General features: G+C 33.8%; 1 protein-coding gene across 2 annotated transcripts; it reads right to left on the bottom strand.

Annotated features, from left to right (window-relative positions):
* Positions 1-4,145: 4,145 nt before the first annotated feature.
* On the bottom strand, positions 4,146-7,559 carry LOC145005856 (actin-related protein 8-like). Of its 2 annotated transcripts, none has more exons than XM_078964973.1 (12): positions 7,097-7,559; positions 6,846-6,925; positions 6,658-6,728; positions 6,467-6,534; positions 6,325-6,386; positions 6,155-6,252; positions 5,983-6,064; positions 5,752-5,894; positions 5,513-5,661; positions 5,269-5,405; positions 5,008-5,126; positions 4,146-4,485 (listed from the first exon to the last, which is right to left on the bottom strand). In XM_078964973.1, the coding sequence occupies exons 1-12, from the start codon at positions 7,453-7,455 to the stop codon at positions 4,408-4,410; spliced, it is 1,446 nt and encodes a 481-aa protein (XP_078821099.1). In that variant the 5' UTR covers positions 7,456-7,559; the 3' UTR covers positions 4,146-4,407. The 2 variants fall into 2 exon arrangements, with proteins under 2 accessions (XP_078821099.1, XP_078821100.1); XM_078964974.1 differs by having other exon boundaries at positions 6,846-6,922.
* Positions 7,560-11,515: the final 3,956 nt, after the last annotated feature.

Here is an 11,515-nt window from a genome sequence, read left to right as displayed (position 1 = left end):
AGATACGCTTACATGAATACGTTTACATAGATACATTTACATGGATACTTGTACCTAGATACTATATGATGAGATACTAGTACATATTATACGTGTAAATTTGTTCTGTTTATCCTAATACAAAAGGATATTGGACGGGACTAACCATTTTGGCACCCAATTGTTAGCAACAGAGGTAATGAACATCTACGGATGCCTACGGTTAATACTTATATTAAGGGTACCTTTACGGGACTAACCATTCCTTCAACCTGCTGTTAGCTACAGAGGAAAATGAACATCTACGGATATTAAAGGTTAATACTTTTTCGGCAGTCGCGATGTCGAGTTGATCCTAATACAAAAGGATAACACTTACATGGCTATATTTTTCCTATTACTTTTATTTTGTGATACATTCACATAAACGATGAGGTAGACTATGTATTGTTAGTAGTAGTCAAAAAGGGGAAAAACTATGTTTGTTACAGCAAAACATTCAGGTCTTGGTAGAAGACTACTTTCAAAACATTCGGGTCTTGGTAGAAGGCTACTCTTTATACTAATAGAAATCATAGGGATTTGCTAGAGTATTCAAACGCTTTCAACTACTTTCAAACAGTTCATACTTATACAATCTTTTTCCAAAGGTTTACAAGTCGTTACTTTACAGTTTTTACAAATCAAAGACACACTAATACTTATGAATTCACCAGCTTTATTGCTGATACTCGCTTTCAAAATACTTGTATTCTCAGGTCACCAATAGACAGGTACGAAGACCAGTTTTTGTGAAGACGGAGAAATCAAGACTCCTATATTATTTTGATTTTTCATTATGTTGTCTTATACTATGAAAGAACACTCTTGTAACTAAAATTATACTATTAATGCAATGGATGTTCTTGTTGCTTGTTTACTACTTTTCATTGTTATGATACATTACATGACGTCCTCTGCCCCAGAACGTTTTCGCCGTTCTCGGTTTGTGGGTGTGACAGTCGAAGGCACCAATCCCGACCCACTAGGATATGATATGCTCGTTGTCTTTGTGACTCTTGCATGGTACGTTGGGCTAGACCCATTATATGACGGGCTAGACCCATTTTGTATGTTAGGCTAGGCTCATGGATCAGGAAGGGCTAGGCCCATTGTATGTTACGTAGGGCGCTAGTTGTCTCTGTAACTCTTGTATTTGTATGTTGGGTTAGGTCCATTAGTTTGGCAGGGATAGGCCCATTATGGTGGGTTGGACCCAATATGCGAGCTAGGCCCAATGATATGTATGGTATGTGGTATTTTGGGGAAATCACTAAGATTTGTGCTTAGGGGTGTAAGTGAGCCGAGCTACTCATGAGCTGCTCGGGATCGACTCGAGATCGAATTAACCGAGCCTGAGCCGAGCTTCAACTAATGGGTCGCGAGCCTATATATATATATATATATATATATATATATATATATATATATATATAGAGAGAGAGAGAGAGAGAGAGAGAGAGGCTCGTTTAGCCTCGATTAGGCTCGCGGGCCCACTAAATTGTTCATGAGCCGAGCTCGAGTTTGGCTCGGCTCGTTTACACCCCTATTTGTGCTTATGATTTTTATAGTTATGTTTGCAGGTACTTGCGGTTCAAAAGGGAATGACATGGCTTGATTGTACATTGTAGCACATTCACCCATGTTTCCGCATTACAATGATTTTGGAATTTTACTCCGATGACTATTTTTATTACGATACACTTTTGAATAAAAAGATAATTGGTGATTTGGTTGAATTAAAAATGAAATTTTTACCTAATAAATTTTGAACTTTACAAAAACATTATTATTTTTAATATAAATAATACTTATTATTTTTAAACATTTAAACTAAAATAAAAATTAATACAAATAATACATAATTTTTTAGTTAAACTTAAAATTAAAAAATTACATAAAAATAACAAAAACTAGACTTAATTAAAAATGACAAAACATAACTATCAAAGGACATTTTGGTCAATGTGTTGAAAATATGTCTTTTCCTTAAGGGTTGAGGGTTCAAGATAGAAACCCTTATAAAAAACAAAGCATAAACCGAAAATGTGTCTTTTCTTCACTATTTTATCTCCCTTATATGATATCAAGCTTCAATAATGTTGATATGATTATAAAGAATAAAGAAAAGATAGGAAGAAAAAAGATGTCAAGAACTTACAACCGATATCACATTTTCCTCTCTTTTCTCCTTCTCGGTTTATGCCTTGCTTTTTTATAAGGGTTTCTATTTTTTTTTTTCAGGTAAAGGAGGACAACACTTCCATTATTTTTTTTAATAAAAAAATACAATTGCAAGTTGAGGACTCCCACCTAAAAAAAACCCTTGGGACATACTTGACCCCAAAACAACCTAACTAACTAAAAAACAAACTTAAAAGGGGAAAAAGCATAATGTAAACCCCAATGCAAAGCATAATCAAACACAAAGACAAATATAAGAAACAAACATTGGGCACAAAGTCAAGACTAGTGCTGAGTGGTGATATCTCCATTCTTCATAAGAAGCCTCCAAAGGATCTTGGCTTTAGCAACATTTGGGGAGGAGGACTTGAATTCAGATATGGAGTGTCAGGGATCTTACAAGGTGTATAATTGATGGATTATAGTAGGATTAGAGGTTGGAAAGTCATCCATTGTTCCCCCTCTTTCTCTCCAAAGTTATGCTCTCTCATCCTTCTGTGAAGAAGACACACCCCTTATTTGTTTGTTTCTCATTAAAGAATTAACATCTATAACCATTAAAAAGAATATTAGGGAAATAATAAAAAAGACACAAGAGGATGGAAGTCAAGGAATATCTTTAATTCTTCACAAGTGCCAAGGGGCGTCTCCTAAGTAAAACTTGATATTGTATTGTGCTTTAAAACCAACTCAATCTCTTAGTTTCACAACTTCTTTGTCTTTTACTTAACTTTTTCCATCAAAAATGTATTGCAAATTGTATGATTAGTGGATATTTTACACTTGTTAACGTACAATTACGCCTTTGTACCTTCACTGGAAAAATCATTGTAACTCCAACTAAGCGTATCTCAAGCGCTACAAAAGTAAAATTGATTACTCATAAGTTTTGTATTTGTGTATTCTCAATTCTACATTGATCCATCTTGGCATTTTGTCCATCGTTAAAGAGGTCATTAGGAATGCCTCAATTAGAAAACCAACTACATCACGTCAAGTTCCACTCCCACACTTTTGATCACTCTTGATCATTAGAGCATTTTAGGATAGAATAAATGGCATTTTGTCTATCACCTGTCGTGCATGTCATGTTTGTTGCAAATATTCAACAGCGTGAAGGAAACCACGAAATTACCCACCCAATTTGTGGTGTTAGGATTGATCAAACGTAGATTAACATGACAAAATTAATCAATGAAGCTTTGTTTGTGTTTGTGACACAGTTTGTTCTCCCTCTCCCGATGTATATGCCTACAACACTATTCATAGAGGCTTAACTTTGGTTGATCACCAACATGATTCACGCTTGTTTTAGAACAAAATCTTAGATGAAACCCTAACACCTGACAACCACACATACACGTATGTTCTAAAAGTTTGGTCTCATTTAAAATCCCTTTTGGGAGATAGCAACTCCAGGTGCGAATCATCGAAGTTGGAATAAAACCTGTCACACATATACACACAACTTGGTGATAAACATGTACGCAAATTCAGACAACATGGGGTTGTCTGCACACGTTATTGTTGATTTCTCATAAGAGAGCATACATTCAAAGAACTCCATGATTACTAGCAACATGAAGTATGGCCAAGCTAATCTCACACACCAAGTGTTCGATAAAATGTCTACCAGAGATTCTACAACTTGGAGTGCAAATTAAAAATGGTATGTACAAGAACACATTAGGTGTGTTTCAAGAAATGGTTTGATTTTCTAGTTGGGTCAATCATGTTTCAGGTGCACCCTTATGAATTGAAATAGTATTGTTGAATTTAAATAAATATGAGAATTAATTAGAACGTCGCATAGAGGTAGTTTCAAAATATTTTTCTAGAATTTTTTTTTAGTTGTATTATTATTTAATGATGTTGTGCCTATACATTTGGGTGTATAATAATTTATTCAATCAAAGAAAGAAACTAACTTTTTGTATACATAATTTTTACACACAACAAACATTTTGTATACATCGTTTTATCAATACAACATACTTTTGTATACATTATTTAATCCATACATACATGATTTACCAATGCATAACCTAATGGGGGGAAAAAGAAACATGCCACAAGATGATATCTGATTAGCCACATCGGCATATATAATTACATACACAACTAGCATAACAACACGATCCTAAATGCCTATTGGCGGCTTATGATTATAATATATATATCAAAAAGAAAAGCAAAAGCAAAAGTTCACCATATGAAGTTTCTTCTGGACTTCGGTCGGAAATCTTTCTTTGTGATACACCAGGAATCCGGAAAGGTGCTTAGCTACATGGAAATGAAACGAGAAAGTGCATGAAATTTAACGAATATGATTCCATTAGAATATACCCCTTTGTTATACTTTGGCATTTTGGTGTACGATTTAGTAAGAAATATGTAATTTTGTTGTATAAACTGGTTGAATTATCTAAATTGTTAAAAAAAAAAAAAAAAAAGGTTTAGAGAAGTCCTTGCACTGGAGGAGTTTTATCAATACGATATAATTTGAAAAATAACGGTTTATAAAAAGTTGATGCAAGTAACCACAAAAAACTTTTAACTGTTTTCTAATTTTCTATGAGTGTCGTTTGGTTCAAGAAAATGTTTTGGACAAAACTGGAATCTGTCAAAAGGAATTGAAAATTCCAAACAGAGGAGTGGAAATTTGGAATGGAATTAAAATCCAATTCTGGTTAAATCCAGCAAACCTAACACTTTCTATATTAAGTTGATTCAACAAAGGACCACGATCTATTTAACTCAAAACATGCATCACATCATATCATATCAAAAAGAAGAAGAAGTTACATTGCTGAGAAGCTTTGCCCCATGCCATGCAGAATCTGCACCATGTGGAGGTGGAATAACTCGAATTCCATTGGATATGGATGGAGGAAGAAGAACATACAATTCCTTCTCTAATCTTTCTGCATTACCAAAATACTTAATAATCCATCACTTTATTACACACATCATCATCATCATCATATAACACCATCATCTGTCTCTGTGTGTGTGTGTACAAATAAAATAGGCTAATAGCAATATAGCAGTGATATGTTAATGTACCTACTACTCCAGGTAAACATGCAGTGCCTCCAGCCAAGACAATGGTCTTGAACCAAGTTTCATCAGGGGTTAATCCTGCAGCATGGCAATGCTCAAGGCAAATTGCCACTGCTTGATGCAAACCGCTTGCAGTCCTCCTGTATCAATATTTACATAACAAAAAAGACCAAAATACCCCTTCAGTCATATAAGCGATAAACTTTGATTGATATGATGTATGTTTAAGGATGGTTTGTGTACATACAGTCCTGCAATGCGTGGCTGGAATAAAATCTCTCCTGTACGAAATCTTTCTTGCTTAAGAGTAAACAAACCCTCAACAGGAACTTCATATGATGCCTCTGTGTCCTTTCGTAATTCACCTTCATAGTCAATAGCAACATAACAAAGCTTCTGCAATTTATTCCAACAACATTAAGCCAAAATACCCTAAATGCCCTTTTAAAACACTCAGAGAACATACATATATGTATATGTAAATACCTCTTTCAACGTGCGCACTGTGTATAATGAGGAAAAATTAAGATTTCTCTGCTGCATTTGCTCCCTAAGGTATCCTGTAAGCTTTAAAGCTCCAACTCCCATACTTTCCACACCCACTTTGTGCATAATCTTACCATTTAAAACTGAAAACCATAAGATTAAAACGTTTTGATGAGACTTCAAAATTACATACAAATGGTAGAAAGATGAAGAAGGGAAGAGATACCATACTTGGTACAACACATGTTTGATGAAAACCAATATTCACAAGAATTCCTGAGGTTTTTTTTGCTGCAAACAAAGCTAAAGTTGCCTGCACACGTTGATTATACAACAGCAACTTTTTAGGGATCCAAATATATATATATATATTGTGTTATGAAGTCAACAAACATGGTCAAACCTGGTTGATTGCACAGACAGAAGGAACATTCAAGTCAAACAGTGCTGAGTAGACAGCTTCCTTTAGTTGTCGTCTAGCAGTTTTAGCAGCTTCTCTATCTGAAACACATTCACAAAATCACATCATAAATGTAAAAAATAAAAACTCATATTATTTATCAGAGAGTATACCGCCATATTGGGAGATTGGAATTGAGACAACAGTTGGCTGTGAAGATGGTTTCACCTGCATTCTGAAGAAAATTTACAGATTCGACTAAGAGAAAAGAAAATATTATATGTAATGTGGAAAGTAAGTAATGAGATTGGGTACCTGCTATACATTGTTGCAAAAAAATGGCGAAGCCTAGAGTACACTGGAGACTCAATGTTTCCAAATTCCTACACATACAGACACAGATACAATCCATCAAATAGTGGAAGTAGATTTTTTTAGCATGTAATTAAGAAGCAAGAAAATAGATTGGTAAACCCAAAGTCACCAAATCAGTTGCAGTTGCTTACCATAAATGTTGATGCCCTCCCGGATGGAGAACCATATTTGCTCCAACCAAATTTGGAATAGCCAGAACCACCTGTAATTAATCAGGATATATAAGAATAAGAAACTGAATACTTTAGAATCAACATCAAAATTCAACTAAAATAATCATAATTAATACTAGTAGTAGTTTAAGTTGAAGCATACACACCATCAATGATAATAGCTCCAGGAACCTGAGCTCGTTGCCCATAAATTTGCATAAATGATTGCATCTGAGAAGGATAACTTCTGCAGCAAACATGAAATTTGAAATTTGATTGTAATACGAATACCTATATCGCAATTTCAGCAGCCATATTTTCTCAATACAGTTACATTTAAGAGAAATTTGAATGGATCATATAGTTCTGTGATGAAATCATATAGTTCAAAAAATCATAAATAGCGAAAAAAATGTACCTAAGAGGATAACCGGATCGTAAGTTGCTTTCAGCGAAGAACATCGCGTCCCAGGGATCTTTCTTGTTTTGAAGATAATATATCCACAAATTATTACAAGAGACGATCAATTTCCATGATTTGCAAACAACTATGAGCTTCGCCGCCTCTTTAGGTCCAAGTAATTTGAGAATTTGCATAAATATATCAATAGGTATTCGGTCAAATTCCCCAGTTGACGACGAACACACGATAATCTGATCTGATACAGATGCATGACTTGAAATCGAGAAGTTCAAATTCAGTGATGAGCTCGAACTGGAATTACTCGAATTCAAACGATTTGCAGATTCCAGAATCTTCTTCAAGAAATACGCCATTACGAATCTGATGTGGTACTGGCGGAGATATTGTGTCCGAGTGGAAATCGTGGCGGGCGCTGACGCCTCTGTTTTGGAGCCGTACTCAACAACTCATTCCATGGCTTGACTCGTAACTACTCATTGTTTGTAACTATCTATGGTGTTGGTTTGAATTTCACCCTCTAATTTCATTTATTCAATAACTAACCCTGCGATTTTATCTATTCACAAATTAAACCCTTACACACATACCAAATCCGTGTGTATGTATGGACAAATTGGTCATTTTATAGGGTATAATTATACAAAATAGAAAGGTGAACCAGTAACCTTGTGTATTTTAATATCTTAAATATAATATATTCAATACAATATATTTAGGGTTAAAGGAATAACGGTTCACCAGTATATTGCAAGATCTAAAATACAAAAACCCGAAAATGATTGGTAAATATTTGATTATCTTCATCATCTTCTCAAGTTGTCTTCTTCGTTCGGGATCTAATTTTGTTGAAAACCGAAAAACCCTATTGCAATCGCAAATTTGATGAAAAAAAATTCATACGCAAACACCATTCGCCGAAGAATGCAACTTCGCTGAATATGGTTGAAGACGATAAATAATTTTGGGTCTTGAACCTATAAAAAATTGTTTTGAACCCAATTTTTTTTTTGTTGTATAATAATATTTTATCGATAAATACATGGATACTTAGTTGAAATTTTTAGTTTGAGCCTAGGAATTTTTTTTTTTTTCATGAACCCTTTGGTCAATGAATACACATCTATAATCCATAATTTTTTTGTTCTTGAACCAAAGATACAAAGAAGATGAATATATATAAGTCTTAATATAACATATTTTAAAATATTTAAAATTAAAAATAAAAATCCATAACAATGTCATGTGGTATTAATGTGACTTAAATATGTCATGTAGGATACCATGTAATCCTAGCTACCTTCTAACCCGATAAAAATGATAAAGGATTTAATGTGCATTCACATATTTGGAAATTGTAACCCTCCGTGGATGTGTCGTGATAACTAATTAAGATTTAACATTTCATAAGAAATTAAGATTTGTATTTTATTTTTTAGGGCAATTTTATGAATGAGTAAATATGTTGATACATACTATAGTACCAATATGAATTCATGTTCTTGCAAAAAGAAGAAAATTTGTCTTATCTTATTTAAAGGAACATTGTGCATTAAGTCTGGAATTTGGATGACCAAATATGTTGATACCAACCCATATGAATGCTAAATAGGATATGGTCCATTAATGTGTTATTTGACATGTTTTTGACATTAATTTTTTAAAATAAATTTCAATATGAAAATAAAATATTTTATTAATCCAATGCCTATCATCAAGGCATCAACAACCACCCACCTTTGACTTTTTTTTTTTTTTTTCCAAACCCACCAACAACCGCTTTCGTCTTTCAAATCAAAATCTCATATTATGGAAACGAACATATGTTCGAATTCAATCTATTTGTCTTCGAATGTGCCTCTAAATTAGACGGATGATCCATGTGGTTTAGGGTGATCTGTTTTTTTGGTTCTTAAATTTTTTTTTTTAACTCAGTTCATCCCTATAGTTTGTATTTATTATGTGTTTGGTCCATGTTCAATATAAAAAGATAGTAGATAGTTATACTCTGTTCAATATAAAAATTTATTATATATTTGGTTCCTGTTCAATATAAAAAGATAGTAGATAGTTATACTCTATTCAATATAAAAAGATACTTTGTATTTATTATGCGTTTGGTCCCTCTTCAATATAAAAAGATAGTAGATAGTTATACCCTCTTTAATTTTAATTTTATTTTTCTATTTTGTTATTTTTTATTATATTATATTATAAATATATTATATTATAAATGAAACATTTTTTCTTTCACTATATTCATTTGAAACTCTCATGCATTTTTCCTTTTATTATATTCATTTGAAATTTCCATGACTTTTCAATTTCTTTTTAATAATAATTATAAGTTGGTTAATAAGGTTAAATAAATATCAAACCTAAAGTGTAATCATATATAAACCAAATTTCAATAATAAAATAATATATTTATTTCTACTTATAAAATTATATATATATATATATATATATATATATATATATATATTTAACTTTCAACATATTATAATTAGTTTATTGGTTTTAATATATTGTTGGATGTAAACCATTATCATTTTGGAGATACAATTTTAGAACAGTTTGTATAAAGTACTTAAATTATTAATTTAAATATAACATTACAAGGTCAACTTAAATATAAATTTTAGTTTAACTTAAACAAACCAAAAAAATATTTTGTAAATGGTTAAAAGTGATAAATTGTTGTGTCTTTCTAATAATGAATATATGTAACATTGTAAATTTTTAAACCAAAATTTACAATTTAAAACACGATTATCTCATTTCAAAAATCACAAAGGTGTCACAAATATGAAATAATCAAAACACATGTCCAAAAACTGTATATATCACAAATCCAAGATCCTCCCAAAACATAACTCTAACTTTGGTGTGTGTACAATCAAGTCGGCGTCTTCCCGTGATCCTGAGAAGTACCTGAAACACATAACACATAACATGGTAAGCACGAAGCTTAGTGAGTTCCCCAATACCTGGATTTGTGATAGAAAACTTAGATTTATGGGCCTCCTCCATTAATACCTGACAAACACCTCCATGATATATGACCCACACCCTACGGTGTAGAGTTAGCAATCTACGGTTGTGATATCGAAGGAGGAAATCTAACCCACAATACACTCGCTCTTATGATGTTCCTCCTTCGTGGTCTCCTGCCAGGCCTCTCGAATCTTCTCCAATAGCGGAGTCACCACGATCATCCTCATGCAAATATCTTTGATCGGTGATGCCTTGCGGCTAAGCGCATCGGCCACGACATTGGCCTTCCCCGGGTGGTAGAGGATTTCACAATCGTAATCCTTCACCACATCCAGCCATCGATGTTGTCTCATGTTCAGATTCGGCTGATCCATAAGGTACCTCAAATTCTTATGGTCCGTGTAAATGGTACAACAGACCACATAGAGGTAATGACGCCAAATCTTGAGGGCAAAAACAATTGCCCCCAACTCCAAGTCATGCGTTGGATAGTTCGTCTCATGAGGCTTCAGCTACCTCGAAGCGTAGGTGATAACATGCCCCTTCTGCATCAACACTACGCCCAAACTTGAGATGGACGCATCGCAATATACCACAAAATCATCTACGCCCTCTGGCAGGGCTAAGATTGGTGCCTCGCACAATCTCTGTCCCAGCATCTCAAACGCAGCCTGCTGCTCAGCCCCAACAAAATACAACAGATTTCTTCGTCAGCTGGGTCAAGGGCATGGCTATCTTGGAGAAATCTTGAATGAATCTACGGTAATAGCCTACCAATCCCAAGAAACTCCGAATCTTAGATGGAGACTTCGGAACCTCCCATCTCATCACGACCTCCACCTTAGTTGGGTCAACCAAAATCCCGTTATGGTTGACAAGGTGCCCAAGAAACTGCACCTCTGTAACATCCCATTTTAAAGAAATTAATTAGATAATAAATCTGGAAACCCAAGATGTAATTATTATTATTATTATTTTATATTATTTGAGCCTAAAATCGAATAATATTTAATAAAGTGTTGGTTTCGGGAAGCCAAATGACAAGAATTTAGTCTTTAGGGGTTAAAGTGTAAGTTCACGATTTATTTTGTAAGGATTTCTGATGATAGTGGTTGTTTTGTAAATATGGGGCTTAATATGAAAGGTTTTTGAATGGCTGGGGCTAAAAGAGTAAATTATGTACCTACGCTGAAAATAATTTGTCATAGAGGGATCAATTGGTAAACTTGGGATTTATATTGAAAGAAAATAAGGAATGAGGGACTAAGATTGTCATTATGGACCAAAGTTTGGATGTAGCGGGTATATAGTCTTCCACCTTTGTAACCCTAACCCTAAAGGATTGATACAACCATCACCCTCGCTCTTCATCTGCTGTTTGCAGCCGCCACCTCCAACATCCTCATCGTCACTTCACAC

The sequence above is a fragment of the Lactuca saligna genome, chromosome 7 (genome assembly GCF_052625555.1).
Source record: "Lactuca saligna cultivar CGN05327 chromosome 7, ASM5262555v1, whole genome shotgun sequence".
Classification (NCBI taxonomy): domain Eukaryota; kingdom Viridiplantae; phylum Streptophyta; class Magnoliopsida; order Asterales; family Asteraceae; genus Lactuca; species Lactuca saligna.
Note: the sequence above shows the minus strand (reverse complement) of the source record. Positions and strands in the feature narration are given on the sequence as shown.

Excerpts from the sequence above, each read along its gene's own strand:
- LOC145005856 (XM_078964973.1), bottom strand. The coding sequence starts at position 7,455 with ATGGCGTATTTCTTGAAGAAGATTCTGGAATCTGCAAATCGTTTGAAT. Across the intron at positions 6,729-6,845 it reads TGGAGCTATTATCATTGATG|GTGGTTCTGGCTATTCCAAA; the intron begins GTGTGTATGCTT and ends GATTAATTACAG. Across the intron at positions 5,662-5,751 it reads CAGTGCGCACGTTGAAAGAG|AAGCTTTGTTATGTTGCTAT; the intron begins GTATTTACATAT and ends AATAAATTGCAG.